This window comes from Haliotis cracherodii, unplaced genomic scaffold (genome assembly GCF_022045235.1).
Source record: "Haliotis cracherodii isolate W230 unplaced genomic scaffold, xgHalCrac1.p SCAF_5, whole genome shotgun sequence".
Lineage (NCBI taxonomy): Eukaryota > Metazoa > Mollusca > Gastropoda > Lepetellida > Haliotidae > Haliotis > Haliotis cracherodii.
Window position 1 is genome coordinate 56,864,023 of NW_027266308.1, and position 27,020 is coordinate 56,891,042.

The window sequence follows — 27,020 nt, forward strand, 5'->3', positions numbered from 1 at the left end:
CAAATGACATGGGACAATAATATACTACTCAACAAATGTTTCTTTATAGACAGAGGGGCACATATACCCCAGTTGTGTAAGGTGCTGCAGTTCTTTTTGCAGTGTTGCATCCTTTGAGCACACCAGAAACCTTGTGGGTTCACCCCAATTATGTTTCTAGGTTGGTCAGCACCATTCCCATGTTTGTGGTTTCCATCAAAGGGGTAAATATCTGAGACCTTTCCTCACACATTAAGCCAACATGGTGTGATATAACTGGATTCCTGTGAAAAGCTGTGTTAAACCAAACTCACTCTCAGTCACTCAGTGTGTAGACAAAAAAGGACTAATGTCGAATGAGTAATATAATACAAAGCATACAGACATGAAAAATAATTAAAAAAAGTAAAAACCAAACAAAACAGAAACTTAAAAAAAAAAATTCAAAAATTCTTGTCCTTAGTCAAATACCTTTTCAGGTATGTAATTAAGTGATGACTTGACATGGGGCTATGTTGCCTTTGTAAATGCTCATGGAAAGTACATTGAATGATGGTTTCTAACAAGAACTATAATAAGGTCTGAAAATATGTTGTTGGAGATGATGAGTACAAGATATATGCCGGAGCTATTCAGGCTGCAGGGTCTTAATATTACGGTTGGTCACAGACACACAACTTCACAAACTAAGTATCCTTCAAATCTATTGGAAAACAAATAAGCTTTTACCAACAGCAAGGAGAGGTTGTGACTGAATCCTATCCTTGAAATGTGGAATCAAAATATATCTTCTACATAACTGAATGTCTTTATGATCTAGAACTAAGTACTCTGTGGGGACAAGGGTTAGAAATTGTCACCACCACCGTATAGGTGGTCACAAGTGGCAACTTAACTGAAACTTGCAATCCTTTGTAGTTTGGCTGTTGTTGCTTCCTGATGATCGGAAGCACTGGTTTGTTTACAGACCTCAAGAATATAGCTGGAATACTTCTGACTGTGATGTCAACAAACCGGGCTGTCATGCACAATTCCTCGAGCAGCATGTTGAGTTTATTAACAGACCTTTTCCTAATGCCGGAGCTAAGAGAATAATATCAACTCTTAATCATTCTATCAACATTTAAATTACCATCACATTTGTGAGCCTGCTTATCATGCTTATATCTGTACAGTTATCCAAGACATCATAAAGATAACTTACTTGACTATGATGTTGACCGAACAAGTTACCGGAGATCTTTTCTTTGACAAAAGGTCTTATAAACCAGGAAAGAGACCTGTGTGTTGCCTTAGATTTATAAAGCTGTAGACATTTATTTGTTGCTGCCTGGCCTGAAGATTATATAGTCTCCGACCCCCATATAAGCATGTTTATTATTTACAGCAACGCAATTGAGCAGATGTCGGTTAGAGTGAAATCTGGATATTTTCTGGTGATAGGTGATATAGCTGTATCACTGCATTTGTGAGAATAAACACTATGCTAGCCAAGCTGCTGTTTTTTGGAAACCCCAAAAGAAACTGAAAAATTACTATGTAAACAAATATCATTTTGCACTGTTAAAACTGCGTATTTAAATACAGCCGGAAAGTTCTACATATATGAAAATAAATACAAAACAAATGTGCTGCATGGACATTTCTTTCAGTACATTCATAATACATCTTTAACTTCATTCTTCGATATCCATGCTGCCTTTGAATATCCCGTATATTCGCAATTCACTTTCTTAGAATAAATGCATGAGCTTAAAATTTAGATTACAGAATTAGGTCGGTAAACTGTTCTAAAATAGTGACGTCATATCTGTATTTCACTGCTATTTGGCATATAGTTAAACTATTACTTACAATTGTGTGTATAAATGTAGGCTATTGACTGGCTGAACAGGCCACCAATGTTAAAACATAGCAGGTCCAGTGCAATTTCTGATGGCCATGGGCAATTGTAGCAGCTGTTCAGTTGACAGCAAGGTAAACTCAACTCACTCTTTTAGGAAAGAGGATCAGATTACTCATGTTATCTGGCATGATGTCTTGAATATTCACCGGGGCACCAGTTGGATAACGGAAGTATTTGATGCCACGTTCATCAATGTTAAGTGTAAGCCGACACCCCAAGGAACAACAGTCTCAGCGTGATTGATCCGAAGGGTGTATAGGAGGGTGACTGAAATCTGATTCATGTTATCCTTGCTCTTTGATTTGCATCTGTCATGAAAAGCAATCTCTTTATTCTGTCAGACTTCAATAGTCTGCCTCCTAGTTGGCCTTTTTTTCTAGTTACGCACAACACAGACCGCTAATGTAAGACTAAACTATTGATCAGGAAATCACCATTCCATCAATAAAGTTTAAATTGTTTAAATGCTGCAATTAGAAAAAGGTGTTCTGGTGACCTTTTTTTCTGCTGACAGATCGGACTATTACCATGCTGACGATTACCATCTGATATTTTTATGATCAGTCTATGGATCTTTCCAATGACTCGTCAATTATCAGTTGGAGTTAAGTCATGTGTGAGAGTTTAAGGCTAGGATATATCGTGGCAACCTGTAAGTAGTGGAGTCAGACTTGTGCTTCATGTCAGGAGCAAAGTCCCATGCAGTCGGGTACTTTGAAACTCGGATCACAGAGCCCAACCAGCTGATCCATTTTGTAGAGGAGCTCACTTGGGACGTGTTCAAACCTCAATAGTCTGCCTCACAGTGCCCAACCAGCTGATCCATTTTGTAGAGGAGCTTTTACTTGGGACGTGTTCAAACCTATAGTCCCCATGGAATGATTTAAGATCAGAACACATGTACGTATATAAATAGTGTGGCCCTCAGATAACTTTAACTGGAACATTTGTTCTGTTTCGTTCTACACTGTACAGAAGTTGTGTGTCCATGACTAAACCGCACATCGATCTAGATAACCACTCTTAAAAGTGGAATACGATTTGCGAAGGCAACATATCCCCACCCCTAATTTAGACTATTCCAGCTGTTTTTATCACTACTGTTTATGTTACTAAGATTATAATGTTTCTTGATTAATTAGGGCTCCCTGCCATCTTGGCAAGAGCCCTCTTGTTATTGTTCGATTTATTATTATTATTATTCTTTATTATTATTATTATTCCGCCGATTTTTGTTCCAATCCGAACTCCAAAACTACTGCTCAGAATCTCTTGAAATTTTGCACAAAGATAGCTTAGCTACTGAAGTTATATCCACAAAAATCTCAAGACTCTAGACTCAAAGACTAAGGGCAGATAACTCAAAACAACTTTAAAAATCGCAATTTCAACAGCTCAAATCTCCGCCACGAAAGCTCCAAAGACTTCCAAAATTCTTGAGCTGGTGCGGAATCAGATGGCCAACAAATTCTCTACACGTCCAATGTAGCGAAATTGCTTCGTTTGGCCTCCAGATCGGATTAAGTGTTTTTGCACTGTTTTTTAGCAGATTTCTCAGTACTTGCCTCCCAAAATCTCCTCAGCTCAAACTACCAGCTCAAAAGCTTCCAAACTCTCCAGACTTTGGCTCCAAGTACCATACTAACAACTTCAAAGAAAACATGTATTTATGTCAAATGTGATATATTTTCCTGATAGCCCTTGTCCTGACCATTCCAGAACACAAAACCGTTTGTCTGTAGCTCAATGGACAACGAAACTACAGTCTTTTGAAAATGGAACTCTTTGGCCCCAGTCCATCAACTTGCCAAATAGCACAACACTAGACACCTGTTACTCGGGAACTACTGGTCCGATTTCGGCTAAATTTCGTGTGTATTGGTAGAGTATTGTAGTCATGCAGCATATAAGAGAGAAATGATACATAATTCATGTATAACAACATTATAGCACATATCCTTCCGCATATCTGAATGCTTTTATATATCAACAGGAGAAAATGCATTAATGGTAACAAATTAGTTTAATTAAGAACTCAGTTTCAATGGTTTTTAGTACTCTGTATAACCAAAGTGCAATTTTCCAAAAGTACTTCTATGAATAGAACAGGATCCGCTTCTACAATTCTAACCAGCGGGAGCCCGACATCGCTGCTTGCAGCTATATTTTAGTGTTGTATTTACTATCCATGTAAAGAGTACCATAGAGTACTAGTAATGGTACGGGGCTTGTTTATCTCATTGTACATTGGTATTTGCTTAAGAGATGTACATGTATAAGTTAATATTTTGATTATGTTCTTTAGTATATAGTGTAATTTCTTCTCTTGTGTCAGAAGTTTGCCCTAATAAAGGAATTAAGAAATTCACACCTTTGTTCCAGTTATATGTCTCTGTTGACTTGGAGATGTGTTCACTACCACAGACTGTTCAACTTGACTTAATGGCTATCAAAACTGCAACCGATGCCTTATTTCCTTATATCCACATAGAAATAAAAACATTCTACCATTTTTAATATCTATTGCGAAATATCTTTTGCACTTTTATTTTTCAGTATAATCTCCATTCACCTCAATACACTTTTAATACCACTTTTTAGAAATCCGCAGATTGGCCCTCTAACAACGCCTCAGTGGCAGCCTTTATGTCCTTGTCATCCTGGAAGCCTCTTCCACGTAGGGAAGATTTCATTTGCCGGAACAGGAAATAGTCACTGGGGGCTAATTCTGGGCTGTACAGGTTAAATCACCCACCCAAAAGCCCAGACTGACCATTTCCTGCGAAAATCGAATAAGCGTATTGGTCGGTTGGTTGTTTAACGCCGCACTCGGCAATATTCCAGCTATATGACTGCGGTCAGTAAATAATCGAGTCTGGACCAGACAATCCAGTGATTGAAATCATGAGCATCGATCCACGACATTGGGATCGATGACATGCATCAACCAAGTCAGCGAGCCTGACCACCCGATCCAGTTAGTCGCCTTTTACGACAAGCACGGGTTGCTGAAGACCTATTCTACCTCGGAATCTTCACGGGTAGAATAAGCGTATTGAAGTGAATGAAGATTATATTGAAAAATAAAAGTTTGTTTTAATTGTTCAATCGCACGACCTGCGAGTATCAGCCATCTTGAAAAAAACATTTTTCGGCATTGTAAAGCAATTCTTGCACCTATAATGGGACGTTTTTATACTAAGTCGGTATGTTGTAAGTAATAACATATTCTACATTTACTTGAGTATTTTAGTTTTTGACCCCACGTTAATACGTCACACGTATTTTTTGTTTCACCTTTGCGTGTATATTGAGTTTTCCTCCTGAAGCGGACGTTATGCAGCACATATTACAACATAATACGTATTTTGTAAACTTTTAGCTCTGTGATCTCTGTTTAATGTTAACTTGTAGTGAGAAGCGAACGATACAGAATTGCTGGTTGAAGCAAGAGGAAAGTACATGTTTTAGAACAGATGGACTTAGGGGTCGGGACTCTCATTGAGACTTCCCTTCTTTGTGTTATTTTTATAATTATTTACTAATACTAATAACGACACACCACAACACTTTCCATGACCAGGAAAAGAGAACTTGGATGCAGACACTCTGTCCCTGCAGCCCACTAAAGAAGACACTACCGAGGTTGATCAAATCACAGCAGATTCAATTCGTGCTATCTGTGGAATGATCAATGTAAACAGCTTGGTAGAAAGTCTCTGTATGTACACAGATGTAACAGGAGAGAAGGAAATCAATGTTGACGAAGATCAGTGTAACATGAATGCCAGTGATTGGAGACGTGCGCAAGCTAGAGACCCTTGTCTTACAACCATCATCGAGGGACTGGAGAACAGGATCAAGCCTGACAGAAGGTCATATATAGGCAACTCAGAGATGACAATATTGTTTAAGAACTATGACCACTTCAGAATCCACAAGGATGTTCTCTACCGTGTTGTCAAACAGGATGGGACTGAACAGAAGTGACTTGTTCTCCCTTTATGGTGTCGAGCAGCAACTTTACTTGGTCTTCACGAAAATATTGGACACCCAGGCAGAGACAGGACAGTTTCTCTCCACCAGGAAAGGGTTTACTGGCCTGGTACGACCAAGGATGTTGAGGTTCACATAGAATCTAGTGGCAGATGCATGAAGCACAAGTCCTCCACCTCAGTTCGTCACAACATCTCGGCCACTTGAACTAGTTTGCATGGATGTTTTGACATTGGAACCCTCTACAGGGGGTCAGCAATATCTTCTTGTGATAACTGATTATTTTACTCGCATATCCATCAAAGAACACTTCGGCAAGAACCACAGCAGAGCTGTTCTTCAACAACTTTGTAGTCCACTATGGTTTGCCCAAAAGGATTCCTTCGGATAAGGAAGCTAACTGTGTGGGCAAGGTGATGACTGAGCTCTGTCAGCTTCTAAAGATCGACAAGTCGTCCACAACACCTTATCATCGCATGGCTAATGGAATGTTCGAGAGGTTTAATAGGACATTGTGCAATTTGCTTGGAACACTTGAACCTGAAGCCAAGAAGGATTGGAAGACCCATGTTGCACCACTAGTGCATGCGTACAACTGCACACGACATGAATCAACTGGACACTCTCCTTTCTATCTCATGTTCGGTCGTCACCCCAGACTTCCTATAGATCTGTCCTTTTGACTAGACATAGAACCTGTCACCACGAGATCAATTCTCAAGTATACCAAGACCTTTCAGGAAAAACTGCGTAATGCCTACGAGATAGCTACCAGACAAGCCAAACAGTCTCAATCCCAGCAGAAGTCCTACTACTATCAGAGAGCAAGAGCAACTGTATTAGATGTGGGTGATGATGGTCGTCACAAACTAGCTGACAAGTGGGAAGATGATCTACATTGTCACAAGCCAACCAAATCTTCAATACCAGTGTATGTTGTTGAAAAAGAAAACGGAGGGGACAGGAAGAAGACTCTTCATAGGAATCTGTTGCTGCCCATCGGTTCTCTTCCTAGACCAGAAACATCTGTTCCTGTATCCAAACCACGGAAAAGGAGGTCTAGCCCACGTCTGCAACCTACTATGAGAGAGACAGCATCAATCAATAATGATCAAAACACCACCGCAGAGAGTGAAGATGATGACTTTGTACTTGTCCCCATCTTTTCATCAGAACAGTTTCAGCTGCAGATGCCAGCTGGGGTAGAGGAAGATATAGACAGTACTGCTGTGAATGATGCAGAGGACCGGTCAGAGATAGTTGCTGCGGATTCGGAGCAGGATGTGGGTGCATCTTCAGTGGTGGATAGTTCCAACAATGATACACCTGACACAGGAGACATCACAGGAGGACGAAACATTTGAAGTTCTGAATTTACCTTCAGAACCAGAGATAACACAAGATGTTAGTGTACCTCAAGAGATATTGGTCACACCACCAGTACCATGACCCAGGACATCCAGTCGTTCCAGGACTAAACCACAGTGGATGACCAGTGGTGAATATGTGATGTCAGCAGCTGTCCCAAAACCTGATTGGAAGTCCAGAGCAGAGTACCTCACTTCATTGATGCTCAGTATTATTCTGACAAGTGATCTTTAAGTTCAAAAGACCCTACTTCATCTTATCTAGGCAATTATTTCTTGTAGTTATCATTTCAGGCTGCAAACTTATGTAGTCGTAAGCCAAGTATCAGCATTAAAGCCCTATTCTAATGTCATGTTTTACTTAGTGGGTCGGTCAACTTCTTGGTGCGCAATCAGAGTGAAAACCCAGGCGTCCTCTATATTGGTTAGTGTCCCACTTTCAAACCCCTTTGTTTTCACCCTGCACTGGACTGAGAGAAAGGATAATACTTATATAAAGGTTAATAGTTAAAGTTATAATTGTATTTTATGCGTATATAAGGTACAGTTTTTCTCCAAGCACTTGGTGTATAATACATTTCGATGGTTTAAAGTAATGAATATTAAATACTATAAACATGTCCATATTCTCTCAAACGAGACCGCCTCCGTGGTCTAGTGGTAGAGCATCCGCCCGGAGAGCGGAAGGTCTAGGGTTTGATCCCCGGCTGCGTCATACCAAAAGACGTTAAAATACGTTGTTGTTACCCTGTCTGGCGCTCGGCATTAAGGGGCTAAAACAAGGACTGGTCGGCTCGGAGTCAGTATACTGTGTCTGAGTGGGATATTCATGTTGAACTGCGGCATGGTATCTCAGTGAGCTAGCACTGTAAATCGACATCAGTCCGGACTAATACAAGCAGCCACACAAACACACACACGTACATGCACGTCGATATATAAGTTCAATAATCTTGGACGCTACTTTAAACCCCAATTCACCTCACCTCTCTCAAACGAGCCAATTTCGCACATTTCAATACAGGCACATCCTGCTCTTTCAAAATGTGGACGACAAACAACATGGATATTTCCGTCCGAGAAACGGCACTTGGCGTTAACACAGTGTGTAGAGAATACAGGACAAACACAACTATACTATGAACTGCCAACCAGGAACTAAATTTATCAATGTCACATTTACCGCTCGATACTTCATGTTGATATACAGCGTAACATGCATTCGCGAGGAATAGACATGCGAGTGTAACATGAGATAGCAGTCTGGTGTATGGACGGATAGGTGTTCACATAATATATTCAATCTACAGATGAGAAAGAATGTGGATTTTAACATCAGAAGTCTGCCTGTCTGTACGCTAGTCAAGAGAATGACTCGACAATACATGTGAGTGAGTGAACTGCACAATTCACATAACTGAGTAGGAAAACATGAGTTGTCATATAGCGAGACGTATAGACGAGATCCACGCTACCCAGATGCCCACCTCTCCACAGACAGCATCATCCGTCTAATCAAACCCTCATCAGCTCAACGTTAACTTACTTCACCTGGCAAGACAAGTTCCTACAACAAACCTACGGTCTCCCCATGGGATCTCCCCTCTCCCCAATAATCATAGAGATCCACATGATAGACCTAGAAGATTGAGCCCTCCAAACATCACCCTTAACCCGATCTGCTAGTACAGAATAGTCGACGACACATTTGTCATCCGTAACCCTGATGATGATGATCCAAACATCCTCCTCAACCACCTTAATGTCCAACACCCACTCATGCAGTTCACCGTGGAAGGAGAAACGAACAACCAGCTTCCTTTCCTTGAGTCCAGAAAGTTGACAACAAACACCAGACCAGCGTGTATCGAAAACCCACCCATACTGACCAGCACCATCACCACTTATCAACTCCATCACCACAAATCAAGAGAGAGATAATAGCCACCCTTGCCCAACGAGCCAAGAACATCTGCTCCACGTCAGAACACCTTGATGCCGACTCATCTTTACAAAATTAAAAAACTACCCTATCAGACTAGTAGACCAGACCATCAACACCACCCTCATCCCTAAAGAGAAGACCCCGCGCCACCAAACAGCCTCATTTGTCATCAGCCAGCCAAATAAAAGTACACCCAGCTATCAATTCAGCCGACCTCTCAAACACCAAGCCAACATCAATGTAGTGTTTCGGAGAGGTAGGACCATCCAGAACATGCTCAAAGCCAATGACAGATCTTCAACAACAAAAGATGATCCTACCGGTGCAGTACACCACATGATATATGATTGTGGTGACTCTTATGTAGGCCTCTTCCAGTAAAAAATAAGGAACACAATACATCAGTACAGACGAAAGACTCCGCCATCTCTGACCATATCCCAGCCCACCCAGACCACAACATCCATTGGAGCAACATTAACATTGCTCACCAGAAAAGATTAGGAAACTCATAGAAGCCCTTCACATAAAAAAATCCAACCAGCCATCATCATGGGTATTACATTCCAACGGCCTTCAATGAGCCCATCACTCAACAATCTTAATCTCATTTCCATTATCTATAGTCTATTTTATTTATTTATATATATTTTAATATATCCCTCTCTACTTGTACTGGCTTCCAATTATCCATCACGCCTTGTTGATCCATTTTATACATCAGTATGAGATCATCCTATCCCAATTTTAAACAAAGTAATTAGTTTTAAGTTTGATCTTTTAATTAAAATTAAAAGCTAATTGAAACTATGTACACAATCCCTTTCACTCATGTGCAACAAAAGGATTGATATTTGTTTATAATCACAAACTGTTGTAAGTATTTCACTGCTACTTTTGATCTTCATAGCCTTAATGCTTAAGCCAATTGCTTATATAAACACTGATTATAAAGTGACTCCCTTTAAAGACAATGATATACTTATTTTTTTACTCATACATTATGAAACTAACCTTCCTTTATTCCATTAAGTCAAGTCCATTCTCTCAATAGGGGTGCATTTTTTATTCCCTATTCGCCTACATGTTTTCTGTAAGCAAAATGGGATGTAGGCAAAATTGGACTCAACCTATCCACGATAATGTTTACACAACCGAAAAGATTAAATATGAAAGCCTGAGCGATGTACACAAACAGGGTTGAGTCCCATTTCGCCTACATCCCATTTTGCCTACAGAAAACATGTAGGCGAATAGGGAATAGAAATATACAAGTTGATAGGTGAGGTCACTTATCAACTTGTATATAACCTCCATACTTCACATTTCTCTCACCTGCTTGATAACGGTGTACGTATCTACACCGAAACGTCGCTGTCATTGTAAATAAAGAAGTTGTATATCCATAGAACTATATCACCTGTTCATCATGCCAACTTCTAAATGCCAATAAAAGCAGTGAGTAAAACAAATGTTAAAAATGTATATTCTTGCAGTATTTATATATTATTACGATCTTAATAGATACACCGAAACTTACCTTTCGTCGACATTAATGAAGTCCGGATCACCATCCACACAGAATGTGAGGCTGCACTCGGACAGAGATGAAAATGGACTATTTGCACATGAAGACGTTGACGCCATCTACACATCTGAAAAGAGGAGTTATTAGGGTGTTCTTAACAAATGCAGCGACTAATTTGTGTCGGGTTTCCCCGACCACGTGTCTTTATTATCTCCGTAGAGAATGAAACCCACTAAAGGCACTATTATCATTTTTTGTGTGCGCCAAAATGACAAAACCATATTTATTATAACATACTGTCAAAACAAACACACATAAATGAGTTATAGCTATCAACAAGTAATATATAAACATAATATTTCACACAAGTACATTTACAACTGATAACGTTTCTTTATCAGCAGATCAGATAGCTTATACCCTTCAACCATAGGCCTGATGAGCGGAACGAGAGAACGAGTTGGTAAGGGAGACACAGCTGACAAATCAAACTGTGAGGTGAGGTGAAATTGGGTCTAACGTCCCGTCCAAGATTTTTGCACTTATATAGCGACGTGCATGTGTGTGTGTGTGTGTGTGTGTGTGTGTGTGTGTGTGTGTGTGTGTGTGTGTGTGTGTACGGGTTCCTTCCGTTACGTATTACTGAGTTAACACCATGTGTCCTATATGTTTGCACAATCGTAACCATTTACCTAGCGAAGTAGTTATCTTTATTTAAATCATATACGTCCATGAATCAATGTACAGTTTCAATCATGACCAAATGTATCCAGCACGTCAGTGTACAGCGTGTTCTTCCTTATGCTTTTTTGCTGATTTCAAAGGACGTCATACAACCCTTGCACAAAGGTTGTTTGATCCCGGTTTCAACAATCAAGGCCTTAGTAATGCTTGCAAAAATGCTTACAGTAGACAGGTGAAATGCCCTCCATATGTCTACCACAAAACCTTTTGAAAGCTTTACTTGGCTTGAATGTTGTAACCTTTTTCACACAACTTCGGAGCAAGAGTTGTATGACGCTCATTGAAATGGTGGAAAGAGCATGCTTGATTGTACCGCAAATTTGTGAACTGTGAACACCAAGCGCTGGAGCTGCAGGAATATTGCTCGACATAAAGGGAACATTAACTATTGGAAAGTTGAAGTCATCCCTTTTGTCATACAGTCTTGTGTTTTTATGCGTAGAGCTAAATATGAAACAGACGAATCGGTCTAACTTGTCTCCTCTATTTCCAGTTCAGGTCTGTAAATCAATGGAAGGGAATTTGCTATTTGAATTGGCTATTGAATTGAGTCCTCGTTGACAAAAGTATAAATTCGCGACCGCCAGTTATCCTTTTTTTCCCTTTTCAACCTATGGCAAGTATATACATGTATGCAAATATGTATAACTGGTTGTGCCTCAAAATGAGAATGTGGGCTGAATGTTTGTTTCTTTGGTGTTTATAGTCATCACATTTAGAGGAAAATGCCGCAAGGATCAAAGAATACTTTTTTGCCTTAAGTTTGTCATGTGCTTGTTTCCTTGCTGTTTAACTCCACATTCAACAATATTATTTAATTATTAATGTAAACGTAATACGAGGGAAAACCAATTTTGTTATTCATCCTTGTTGCCATGATATATCTACTTGCTTACCATGTTTACCGCATTTATTGGTAAATAAGTTTGTTGTTTAACGCCGCACTCAGGATTATTACAGCTATATAACGGCGGTTATCAGCGAAGTCAGCGTCCTTGACCACCGACCCATTCAGTCGCATCAAACGACCAGCATAGGTTGCTGTGAACCAATCTAATTCGGAATGCCCACGGGGCTGTCAGCGGAATGTACTTGTCACATTGCATGTAGCCACAAGTATCAAAACGATGAGTGAGTGAGATGGGTTTAACGCCGCTTTGAACAGTATTCCAGTTATATCACGGCGTGTCAGCTTAATTTGGGAGGCAATCCTGAAGTGATGCTGACGCTTACCACTTTGGTGAATCACACGAGCATAGGTTTGGTGCTGACAAACAAACCTGGAAACAATCGGGGCGAACCGGAAAGCAAACGATCATGGGTTTTTTGCGTGCCAAGGACTTATTTATCTATGTATATACCACAGGCATCTCCTTAGACTTCTCTAAAGCTTTCGACATGGTATGGCACGACGGGCTAATACAAAAACTTCAAAAAATAGGACTCAAAGGTCAGATAATAAACTACATCCAGGACTTCCTAAACAATCGTAAAATAACCGTGGGTATAGACCAAACACTATCGGACCAATGTCCCCTAGAAAATGGCACTCCCCAGGGCAGTATCCTCAGCCCCACCCTCTTCAATATAATGATAAACGATCTATTCGAGGGCATATCCCATAAAGTAAACACATCAAAATTCGCGGATGATGGAGCCCTCTGGATCCGCACTAAAAGCATTAAAATGGCCCAAAATTTACTCCAAAAATCTCTTAATAAAATACAACAATGGGCTGACAAATGGGGCTTCTCCCTTAACTCAGAAAAAACAACAGGAACAGTATTCAAACATAAAAACATGAAACCCGCCTCCCCAATCCTCCAGCTAAACAACCAAACAATCAAATTTCAAAAACAAACCAAATTCTTAGGACTTATTTTCGATGAACATCTCACCTGGGATGCTCACATCCAAAACCTAACAACTAAATGCAGTAAAGACCTAAACACCCTAAGATGCCTAACTGGGGAGCCTCAAAGATACCCTCCTCTCTCTCTACATATCACTAATTAGATCAAAACTAGACTACGGCTGCGCCATATACAACACCCTAAACAACTCTCTATCTAAAAAACTTGACTCAATACAATATCAGGCTCTCAAACTAATTACACGCACCCAACATGGCACCTCCTACACTTCACTTCAGGCCTTAACAGGAGAAATGCCACTAAGTCTACGTAGGGAACAGCTAACCTTAAATTTCTGGGCCGCGTCCCAATCAAACCCTCTCATCCAAAACTTAATAAACCAAAATGTCAGCCCCAAAAACCAAGCTCTAGCTCGTAAACACCCCTTACTTTTACCCCAATATCCCAAAGAATAACAAACTACCTAAATGAACACCAAATTAAAAATCTTAAACAAAACTGCAAACAATCAAATATCTTCACCCCTAAACTTAAAATACCCAAAATAGACACAACACTAGCTAGTCAAATAAATAAACAAACCGACCCAAACATAGCTAAAACCACCACACTAGCATACATACACGAAAATTGGCCAAATTGGTGTCACATTTACACGGATGGATCTTCAGATCCGACCTCCAAACACACAGGTTTCGGAGTCCATACCACACAACCAACTAAAACCACACAATCTTTCCGACTCCCAAACAACCAATCAATACTCACGGCAGAACTAATGGGCCTCAGCCCTCCATAATCAAGAATCTAAAAACCACAAAAAAATCCTAATACTTACCGACTCCCTAAGTGGACTACAAGCCCTCCAAAACAAAAATACCAAAAACCGACCTAAATTAATAAATCAAATACTTAAAAGCTCCAACGACCTAACTAAGGCAGGCAAACAAATAACCTTCTTGTGGATACCCGCCCACGTAGGAATATACGGTAATGAAAACGCCGATAAGGCAGCTAAACTATCCCTCAAAATCCCAGAAATAAGCTTAAACTTACCCATCTCAAAATCAGAAATTAAAAGCGTAAACAAACAAAATATCACCAAAAAATGGCATAACCTATATCTAAACTCAAATAGCCAAATCAAAAAAGTACTCAGCAAACCACTAACCAAACCAAAAATTCTCAATCCATCAAAAAAAATCGACAGAGTAATCACTAAACTCCAAACAGGACACACCAACCTAAATAACCACCTAAAAAAAAATAAAAAACATACTACAGGTACCTGCCCTGAATGCAAACAACTAGAAACCCCAGAACACGCACTCATCCACTGCACACACTACCTAACACATTGAACCGCATTACAAACCACCCTCAATCTAAACAAGGCTCTCACTCTAGAAGCAATACTAAACCCACAAAATAAACTAGAAAACTTCAAGGCCTTAGGCGTATTCTTAATCAAAACGGAACTAATAAAACGCATCTAAAAACACTATAAACTACCAAATCAAAATCACATAAACAAACAAACATCCACCATACCCAGCTCCCTTAGTTCTACTTTCCAACCCCATCGTCATCTATTCCAAATCTCAAAATTCCCAAATTCTATATAAGCAACCCCTAAAGCCCCCTCTTGGGTTGCACACACCACTTTCACCCCTTTCGGAAACACATTAAATGGCCTGGCCGGGCCCGTGTGCGAAATACGCATCAGTCGGAAAGCGCACGTTAAATCTCCAAAGTAAGTAAGTAAGTTATCTATGTCCAAAATGGCTAACGCACAAGTTCGATACAAGGTTGATACCGTGCGAGGTGGTCAGCACTTGTTCAGGCTCTGAAAGACAATCTCGTCAACAACGTCATCGGCGACGTTGAGTACACAGATCACGTTGGTGACCTGATCCACTTGGAGTGAATGACTTGAACACAAAGTGTATGCCAGTGGAACCGAAAATTTATTATAGAATGTATTTATTTATTTACGATTATATTTTAAGATATAAGTTATTGTTGTTTTTGTAGAAATTATAATGTACATCTATGAAATATTAAAGTATTAGAGTTATTAAATTTGTTAAATGTAAAGTACTTTTGTGCAACTATACTATACTTCAGCATCTAATAAATTACTACTGTAATTACGGTATACGCATTTCTGTGTTTTTCTTGTAATTTGAGAGTCCCGGTACAGCAATATCCTGTGTTTACTGGAGCGTGACCAGTCTTACTGTAGCTTCACGAAAGCGAAGAGATTTTAGAGTTCATTATGGCTAGGTTTCGGTCTCCCGGGTAGTGTTTTGAAATTTGATGTAGTCCCACTGCAGATAGGATACCTCTTATTATTTGGAACTGAGCATATTACTACCATGACGACAAGGTCGCTTAGAAAACGGTGCTCTCTTGGGGGGCACCAAAAACGGGCTTCACACATTATACCCATGTCGGGACTCGAACCCGGGTCTTCGGCGTGACGAGCGAACGCTTTAACCGCTAGGCTACCCGACCGCCCCTTTCCATCCAGAACTTCGACCTGGTTGTATTTTAGCAGCAGATGACTACAAGTTTGAGTCAAATTAAATTGGTTCAATGAAGACAACGGGTGAGAAATGAATTTGCAACCACCCCCTACCATGTTTATAATGTTGTATATCTGTGCCGGAAAAGATACCCACCAACAGTTGTTTATTATGCGAATTGTAACTGTTCGTTTCCTAATCTGATGTCATGGTGATCCCACAAGTACTTCAAAATAACTAAAATCCAGTTATTTAAAAAAGTTTGTCGGAGAAATTCGTTCCGCATTTTTTTCACTATTTCTAAAACCTGAATTGACGCGAATTTCAAAGAATGTCTTGGGTGAGTTCAAACAGTGCAAATTTGCAACAGATTGTCATGATTGTCAATTAATTGACAGAATTAATTACTGAAGCCTATGAGTATTTTAATCTTGAAATTGAATGATATTTGTTACATATAATACTACCCCTTTTCGGGATGTTCTGTTTGTTTGTTTGTTTTATGTTTATTGCCACACACAGCAATATTCGAGCTATATGACGGCGGTCTGTAAATAATCGAGTCTGGACCAGACAATCCAGTGATTGACATCATAAGCATCGATCCACGCAATTGGGATACGATGACATGCATCAACCAAACGAGCCTGACCACCCGATCCCGTTAGTCGCCTCTTACGATAAGCATAGTCACCTTTTACAACAGGCATGGGTTGCTGAAGACCTATTCTACCCCGGATCTTCACGGGTCTCGGGATGTTCTGAGATGGGTACAAATCCAGTATCTCAGAACATCCCGATAGGGGATTTTTACCCATGCGTAATTACGCGTTCAAGAGAGCGCCGTTTTCTAAGCGATCTTGTCGTCATGGTAGAAATACGCTCGGTTCCAAATAATAATAATAATAATAATAATAATAATAATAATAATAATAATAATGATAATAATAATCCTATTTACAGTGGGACTACATCAAATTTCTAGATGTTTAAAATTGGAAAGTTTAGATTCAACTATGAAATCATCATTTCATACTTTAAAGTACTTTTATAAAACAATTTAATGAAGTGTTAATTGAGAGTCATGAGTCATGTCCTAGTTGTCTAAAATGAACATAGCTGAAATACCCCTTGTGAAAAATATGAATACTTTAAATAAAATATGAATGAAATGAAAAAGAAACAGGCAACGTTTTCTCATGGTTTTTAATTAAGCTTTCAATATTCGTACAAAATTGCCAATGAACTTAAATATAAACACACTATTTGATATTATAGTTTATAATTTGTATTTGAAAATATATTTTTTAAACTGGTGGCTATTTCAATTACTGAAAGATAGTTATCACCTCTTATTAAATATTAAGTTGGATATTCAACTGAATTAAATTTGGAAACCCAAAATGATCGTCAGTCATAAAACTCAATGGAAAAATGTTTTTTCGTAATCTCGCTCATAAAATTTATCCATAGGCGACGATTCTCCTTGCACGTTACTTCGAATGGTGATGGAAGCCACTCGAACCCATTTCAGTATTTTTCTAGTAGTCTACTTTGTCTCTATTTCCATTTAAGAAGTATGGATCATCGAACGCAGTTACAAGACAAATATGTCTATTGCACATTTCAAATTGTGAAATTTAGGATTAAATAAAAAAGGTGGACTGCAACTGCAACTTCGTTTCAATTCATACTAATGGATTTGTTTTAACCCTTTTTTCCAGTGTAACCCCCTACCAAGCCATGCTGTCTTCACAACAGAGATCGTTATGTGGAAGAAGCCACTGTTTCTAACAAAGTGATTGCAGACTGCCTGAACATGTACCTACACTGACATAAGAAGAGTAAGTCGACTAATTTTCGAAAGATGTAGATATGTCACATAGATTATCATCAAGTTGATCCTTATGGTTGAATTTTCCTGTTTATCCGTACACACGAGTAAGATTGATAAGTCAATAATTAATTAACAGGTGTAGATAGTGTTGTGAAAAGGACAAACTCTGTTACAATTTCCTCAAAATGGTCATAAAAGCGACAAAAAATTACATGATCATAAGACATCTCTATTAAAACAGATTCCATTGTACGATTCCGATCAAAGTCAATTCCCATATGCGTTACGTTCTATTCAGTTTCATCTGTTACATCAAAACTGTTGTTAATGTCGGTGAAATGTCTTGTCTTATATGCAGGTCATTCTTTCCTTATCGCGAACACCTGGTGTCATCACTCATTTTCAGGATTCATTCAAATAGTTTAACAATTACAAAACTTTTCCTAAATTTGAAATAAGGCAATTCAGGTGGAAACAGAGCTAATGGCGGATGGTTTCATACGGTTCATTGGTGAAACAACGCCAGTAACGTAATTACATTCAGCTATATTTCTTTCCACATCCCCATTACTCATACTGTTTCTTTTGTGTCTACAGAATAGAAAATCGACATGTTTCAACACCATTTAATCGATGTTAATGCATAATCGATGTATAATGATCATTTGTGCCTATTACCTCGCGTGCCTAGTAATTTGTTTCATACTTTCAGAACTTCATACAGGAATGGAGTAAGTCAGTCAGACAGGAGGAAAGTAGACATGGAACAGGAAAGAACAAGCTCCGACTTTATCGACATTTTAAGACAAGTTTTGAAGTTGAACGGTATTTACAGTTTCCCCTACCCCGGTCTCACCGCCGTGCTATAGCTCTATTCCGCTGTGGTGTGGCCCCGCTCCGTGTTGAGACAGGTCGCTACAATAATATACCATTGAATGAACCGGTGTGTTTTAACTGTCATGAATGCGGGGAGGATGAAAGCCATGTTTTATTTCATTGTCCTTTATATAAAAACATTACTGATAGCCTTTTAACTACATGTGCGAATCTCTGTGCTACTTTTCAAGTTTTATCTGATGTTGATAAGTTCTCTTTTATTATGTCCAATGATGATTTGTTGTTTCTAACGGCCAAAACCTGCAAACTTTTACTCGAAAAACGCAAGAATATTTTATATAATGATTTACCTTCGTGATATATTTTACCACTTATAAATTCTACCTTGTATTTATTTTTATGTGACCTCGTCTCTCATAACTCATACTGAGTGGTTCTGTACTTTTATCTATGTTCTATGTATATATGTATGTAGTATGTTGTACAGAAGTGAGACGTAAATAAACAATTGTCTGTCTGTCTGTCTGTCTGTCTGTCTTGTTTTCTGAAGAAAGGATCCATTCCCAACTGCACAAAAGCATGAAACATTATTAATTGATGCGTTCACAGCTGCCGTATCTCTTTGCATCAAATGCTACTGTTTTGATACAACAGCATGCATGCACACCTGGCCAAAATTCTACGGAATGTTTTTTTTTGTATTTCGCTTGTTCCTCTCTTAAGTTCTGTTGTCGCTCGCCGTGATATTGCTGGAATATTGCTAAAAGCGGCGTAAAACCATACTCACTCACTCCTCTCTTAAGAATGATCGTGACATAAAGTGGTTTAATTTTGGTAGGAGATAAAAAAAAACCTGCCCTGAATATTCTTTAGTTAAGCCTTTAAGTGACATATACTAACCAAATGAGGGGAAAGAGGGTGTATTCAAGGTTATTACAGTTATGCAGCGACGTTCATGTTTTACTGACTACGTGTATGGCATTGACACACCCGCTGTGATTTACGCTCAGTTGACACATGGTATGTCGTCTTTACGTTTTTGTTGAACATTCGAGTCATAATAGACTCACTGGAGCGATGCTATGAAAGTACACCCGGCTTGAAACCCCAACAAACTTAACTACAACATGAAAAGGATTGTTGAAATCTGATTCTAACTACCTAGCAAATATGGCTAGATCAATTTCGGACATTGTTTTCATGCCCCGTTGGAAACCCTGTTTTCTGGTCATTAGGCAGCGATGTTTGGAGCCCTTTACGTGAAATCTCGTGTATGGGAAGTATCAAATTGGTCGAATGTCGCTTGGCTCGACATATCTTTTCCGTTGACGATGTATTTTGAAATTTGATTTAATTTACCCTTTGTACTTTAGCCTAGTCTGTCTTACAGACCCTGATACAAATATATATCAAATACAACCCATGCAAGTCTATAATGTTTGGCAAGTCTAGATCACTGCAGTATCTGAAAATGAAGAGAGTCACTTGGCTCCTTTTTATCATATTTTTATAAAGATAACTGAACAACTGTTTTTTTATGTACGATATGTTCATTTCAGAGACTAGATGTTAGTCTATACTTTAGCCGTGTTCTCTGATATCTGTACTTCATCATATTCTCCTGTTACTGGGTATGGAGCTGAAATTTGGCACATGCGGCCTAAAGACTTTGGCTGCCATATTGGAAAACAAATTTGTGACAATATGACATGTATTCATGATCGGATGTCTATGTCTATGGGGGTCTATGGGCCTCATAACTCCACGTAGTAGGCTACATGTGTACAGTGTTTGATTAGACAAAAGGTTATGATTATTGCTCTTTCAAACACGTCATACTTCTAAAATGCAGTTGATCTCTTTTCTTGGATTTATCATCCTATAAAAGTGAAATCCTTTGAAAACAGTCAGTGTAATAATCGAATACAGAATGTTGTAGTTATGACTATGAGATACACTATCTATGGGTATATGGATATATGTATATCTCCGAGGCATGGGGATAAACCCCGATATTTTGCTAAACTTTCTTTTATCGGCAAGCAACTACCATTTTACTTGTTTGTAATAAATAGCTAGACATCAACAGGCAACATTGAAGTATGTCTATGCCAAATATATTTCTTCCTTATCACACAGAAATCGCTAGACAAACTAGACACAAAACTCGTGTAATACAGCAGATCATTATATTGAATATTCAATGTCCATCTCAATATGTAATTAATCGTTATGCTTATCTTAAATTAAGAAATCAGCTAATAGAGATCTAAACACGCGCGAGGCCCGCCAACAACTTTAACGTGTTGTTATTGTACTGTCAAAGCGTGCTGTGTGTGATTCGCCACACGCTATACACCGGAATTGTTGCATGACGTTGTAAAGAAACCTAATCTTATCTAACTTGCTACATGACTCATAGGGCGTCTTTGGTTAATACAAAGTATTCACCATGTGCACCTAATATTTGATATTTGAAATGTAACCTGTTTAAAGTACTAAGCTGATTGAAATATGATCCTGCCACCCGCCATCCTGTTCAGTTTGTGCGTGCGTGCGTGTGTGGTGATTTGTTAAATTCTAATGTTAACACTCAGTGTTCCCGTCTACGTTTACATGTACGAATACATAGTGGATTGAATATAGAAAGATAATAAGCCCATAGGTGTCATACACATTACATCTTAGAAGCAGTGCCTACGATGGGCGATAGTTATCAGCCATGGAATATGACGGTGCATTAAAGGGGTCATTCTTAAGCCCTATAAAAAAATGCGGCTTTCATAAATTGTGTCGACCATCGACTCGTTGATATTTATGCTCACGTTGGCTTTAAATCATAGCAAAATGGATCCTCAGGTATAGGACATATTTTATATAAGTTTTATGTCGTTCCATTTTATCACACGGAGGGTTTACGCGGGATATTCACATGGAGAGCAGTCTATAATTTACAGTGACGCAAGAACACATATTTTTAGGCATCTAAATGTCTTTGAATTAGTTGTAAAGCGATACACATTTTAATCATTTCATTTGAATACTGTTCGTCCCTATTGATATGACATGCTCGGTATATAATGAAACAAATCAAACTTAAAACCGCCAGGAAATGGGAAGGGGACATAGTAATGGGTTCTATCCGTCCATCCTTCCATACTTGCTTCCGGAGCTTTACTCAGAGTGAGTGAGTGAGTGAGTGAGTGAGCCGCTTTTAACAGTATTCAAGTTTTATCACTCCGTGTCAGCTTAATGTGGGAGAAAAGCCCGAAGTGATGCAGGTCTCAGACGTTTACCACTTCGGTGAAACCCACGAGCACGAGTATGGTGCTGAAAAAAACTAAAAGCATTACTCAGAAATTGTGTGCTATTTGATTACAAACCATATGCCAAACGTGTGACGTTTGGTGATTTGGGATCGTGTACATTGTATTTTTCCCATTTCGATGACAAGATGTAGGTTCAAATAAGGGTTGGGTTTGTCCGTATATTGTTTCTTGATCAAGCTTTGGACAAACATCATCCTTGCCATGAAGCGGTTTGCCTTTGTTATTTTTAACATTTGTAAATTGTTTCATTTTTTCCGGTTTTCATGACAACAAAATGGACTTAGTAAAAAAAGTAAATAAAGGTGAAAGTTGCTATTAAAACCTGAAAGTCATTGGTTCTTTCAGACGTTGATGCTTCGACTTTTAAAACATTATAATTACGTCACGCTGTTGTTGTTATAGTTCATTCTGAGTCAAGAATTCACTGGTCATTCTGAACAAAATGTAAACAAGTAAAAGTGACGGAGCTATAGGTCATTATAGAGAAATTAATATTTATTACTTGCCCGTGAAGAGATCACCCGTTTAATAAACATACAGCTGTATTACACATTGTGTAATACCAAAACGCGTGCTTATGTACTCTCGGAACACGTTTCACGAACAAATAATAATTTTATTATTTGAAGTTTACACGATATACGGCTTTTCCATTGGACGAGAGGTCGGTCACATGACCGCGAAATTGACGTTCATAAGTGTATGAACGACACAATTTGACGTTCATACGTTTTTCACGAGACCGTGTTCTTGAAATGACGTAAACACTGACGGACTAATTCCACATTCCTGGGGAAACCCCTGGGAATTCCCTAGCACGAAAACACACATAAGCGTTCTTTCTGATCATTTAGGACCTTTATTCTTGGTCTCAGCGTTTCAGTATACATTGAGAAATGTCAGAGAACGTGACTGCATGATTGTTCACGAATATCCTCGCTACGGCCCATCATAATGAACAAACGAAGAAATGCACATCTAAACTATCGTAGTATCGACTCGATCCGTGCCTAGGCTGACATTGACCGTCTCCAGCAATCTATGAATTTACCTTTGTGTCTGTTTGACGCATTGTTATTCACCTTTCAATGATCGGCCAGTTGATCAATGATGACTAACACATGCAACCGCCACACGTTCATTAACAACTTCGGAAATCTCTCCCGTCACGTTTATCGTGTCGGCCATTTTGACGTCTTGTACTTGATGTAAATGTATTACGACGCGCTGTCGTTGTGACTGACTTACTGAAGTAGTTCTATACAGACCTTTCTCATCTCATGAGGATATGATTTGAACACACGTGCTGCTTAAGATGTTTCTGAAGTGCAAGTTGTGCATCCATATGCCCATGTCACCTCTCTTTTTGAGGAACTATTTTACTCCGCGATATAGCTGGTTGTTGTATGGCTGTCAGTGTAAACATGAAGTCACACGTACTAAACAAAATTGTGTTTAGATCTTGGCCTACATCCTTTGAGGTAAGAAATTGTGATAAAAAATTATAAGAATTGACTTTCATTTTGTGTGAGTTCATTGGAGTATGAACCTTCAAAGAGTGAGGGCCAAACATTGTATGAACGTCGTCGCAAGCTCTCACGTTCATACAGTTTGGCCCTCACTCTATGAAGGTTCATTTAAGGATTGACTGTGTATTTTTTTAGATTCATACCTCAATGAACCGAAAAAAATACACAGTCAATGCTTATAATTAAATTCGACAGCATAAAACATGTTTTATCTACAATAGTTTAACCAAAAACAGTTGTATATATGTCAGTTAAGACAAGTTGCGAAAAGAACTGCAACAGTCAGACTGTAACGAACTGGAAGAAATATGTCCGGGAGAAGGCGGCTGTTTCAAATTACATGGTCAGTTACCGCCAGATTCAAACATTACTTCCCTGATTACGGTAAAACACAGTTGGAAAAATGCTAGTGCCGAAGACATGAAAGTTGAACCGAGGCGAGCAGAAAAAAAAAACAGGCGATCGAGACTGCACGTTTGCTGTTTCATACATTCTCGGCCTTCGGTTTCAAAGGTTTGTTTGGGCAATGAATATGCATGAAAGTCGCTAAATGTCCTGTGCATGACGATACACGTGAGCAGAAAGGGAATTCCCTCGACTGTAATATTGGGATTCCCCGACATTCCGAAGTAATAAAAATAGTGCGCCTCGGTGGGCGTGGCTTAATTTTTTACACGATATACGGCTTTTCCATTGGACGAGAGGTCGGTCACATGACCGCGAAATTGACGTTCATAAGTGTATGAACGACACAATTTGACGTTCATACGTTTTTCACGAGACCGTGTTCTTGAAATGACGTAAACACTGACGGACTAATTCCACATTCCTGGGGAAACCCCTGGGAATTCCCTAGCACGAAAACACACATAAGCGTTCTTTCTGATCATTTAGGACCTTTATTCTTGGTCTCAGCGTTTCAGTATACATTGAGAAATGTCAGAGAACGTGACTGCATGATTGTTCACGAATATCCTCGCTACGGCCCATCATAATGAACAAACGAAGAAATGCACATCTAAACTATCGTAGTATCGACTCGATCCGTGCCTAGGCTGACATTGACCGTCTCCAGCAATCTATGAATTTACCTTTGTGTCTGTTTGACGCATTGTTATTCACCTTTCAATGATCGGCCAGTTGATCAATGATGACTAACACATGCAACCGCCACACGTTCATTAACAACTTCGGAAATCTCTCCCGTCACGTTTATCGTGTCGGCCATTTTGACGTCTTGTACTTGATGTAAATGTATTACGACGCGCTGTCGTTGTGACTGACTTACTGAAGTAGTTCTATACAGACCTTTCTCATCTCATGAGGATATGATTTGAACACACGTGCTGCTTAAGATGTTTCTGAAGTGCAAGTTGTGCATCCATATGCCCATGTCACCTCTCTTTTTGAGGAACTATTTTACTCCGCGATATAGCTGGTTGTTGTATGGCTGTCAGTGTAAACATGAAGTCACACGTACTAAACAAAATTGTGTTTAGATCTTGGCCTACATCCTTTGAGGTAAGAAATTGTGATAAAAAATTATAAGAATTGACTTTCATTTTGTGTGAGTTCATTGGAGTATGAACCTTCAAAGAGTGAGGGCCAAACATTGTATGAACGTCGTCGCAAGCTCTCACGTTCATACAGTTTGGCCCTCACTCTATGAAGGTTCATTTAAGGATTGACTGTGTATTTTTTTAGATTCATACCTCAATGAACCGAAAAAAATACACAGTCAATGCTTATAATTAAATTCGACAGCATAAAACATGTTTTATCTACAATAGTTTAACCAAAAACAGTTGTATATATGTCAGTTAAGACAAGTTGCGAAAAGAACTGCAACAGTCAGACTGTAACGAACTGGAAGAAATATGTCCGGGAGAAGGCGGCTGTTTCAAATTACATGGTCAGTTACCGCCAGATTCAAACATTACTTCCCTGATTACGGTAAAACACAGTTGGAAAAATGCTAGTGCCGAAGACATGAAAGTTGAACCGAGGCGAGCAGAAAAAAAAAACAGGCGATCGAGACTGCACGTTTGCTGTTTCATACATTCTCGGCCTTCGGTTTCAAAGGTTTGTTTGGGCAATGAATATGCATGAAAGTCGCTAAATGTCCTGTGCATGACGATACACGTGAGCAGAAAGGGAATTCCCTCGACTGTAATATTGGGATTCCCCGACATTCCGAAGTAATAAAAATAGTGCGCCTCGGTGGGCGTGGCTTAATTTTTTACATTCATTGGGAAATGAATGCAATAACACGTGACCAATTCAGCTAATCAGAATACAGGAATTTCAATGAACACAACGAAAATTTAATTTAATTATACTCCAATGAACTCACACAAAGTGAAGGTTAATTGAAAGCTCTCAACTTATTCAACGACATTGCGTATGGAGTTGATAGATCACTGAGAGGAGGTTATGCACACTCGATGACCCCAGCAACCTTGTTGCTAGGCTGACGTCACATGGCATTGTTTCGCCGATGGACCTTGCAACAAAATTCCACAATTTACGTCATCGGGTATTGTGACGTTATTGTAAACTTTGAGGTGCAAGGCCCCGTTCCACAAGGCTATCGTACTGTAGCACAACGACAGTCGTTGGTGTAAGTTAAAGTATGTGAGCTCGTTTAGTATTCCATATATATTAAACGATAACATGGTTAATAAATCACTCGAGTCTGTTCATTCCGGAAGTAGATTCAATCAACTCAATATGAATCCGACACCCACCTCCTCTCAAGCATCAGTGGATTTATGTATAAATAAAATGTCATCTGGCAGGTTTACAGAAGAATCCACACCGTAATCCATCCTTACATTAATCCAATCACACACCAAATAGCACCGCTTATTAGCGCTGAGTAAAGTACTTCAACTAAAACAATACATGCACGCTGGCTCATGCCGGCCTTTGACGCAGTCGGAAAGAACAAAGACACCGTGTTGCGTGGGTGGCGTCTGTAGGGACTTGCAGGTGTGATCAGTGATGACGTAAGTGGGTAGAACTCTAGTCTTGAACCCAGCAGAGATAATTCACAGGATGTAATTAGTGTTTGAATGACAATGTTTATATACTTACTACAAGTGCTGCTAAAGAAATCAGTGATGTGGAATACATAGCTGTTTGTTTTCAGCGTATGTCTAAGTTGGTATTTCTCCTATCCAAATGTCTTATTGTTGATGTAAATGCGATGTTTAAAAAATAATGCGAACAAAGACCACTCGCATTTTTCGCATTTAATTCACGCTCGCGTTAATTTCAAGATTTGCAGTATTTCGGGGGCGGTCGGGTAGCCTAGTGGATAAAGCATTCACTCGTCTCACCGAAAACCCGGGTTCGAGTCCCGACATGGTTACAATGTGTGAAACCCATTTCTGTTGTTCTGGTGTGACATAGCCGGAATATTGCCAAAAACGGCGTAAAACCATACTCACTCACTATGATATGTTTCATATGTTAACCGGCTTAAGTGACAGATCTGTGGTATGAATGCGTATATAGTTGTTAAGTTCAAATGCACTTACACTAACAGGTGTCTGTGTTCTCAAGTCAATCGCAAAGGTCTGAACAACATGACCGACTTTATTTTATACTGCAAATTTT

The 27,020-nt window shown here is 39.2% G+C and overlaps 1 protein-coding gene across 2 annotated transcripts in view; it reads right to left on the reverse strand.

Moving 5' to 3' along the window:
- LOC139442876 (uncharacterized) overlaps window positions 1–27,020 on the reverse strand; it is a 117,631-nt gene that overhangs the window by 23,391 nt on the left and 67,220 nt on the right. The window contains exons 1-2 of one of the 2 annotated variants that reach the window (XM_071223780.1): window positions 22,922–22,957; window positions 10,734–10,848 (exon numbers count right to left, since the gene is read on the reverse strand). In XM_071223780.1, coding sequence (XP_071079881.1) covers window positions 10,734–10,848; window positions 22,922–22,942 — 136 coding nt within the window. In that variant the 5' untranslated portion in view covers window positions 22,943–22,957. Of the gene's footprint in view, window positions 1–10,733; window positions 10,849–22,921; window positions 22,958–27,020 lie in introns of those variants that run through there. The other variant, XR_011651704.1, reaches the window with a different exon arrangement.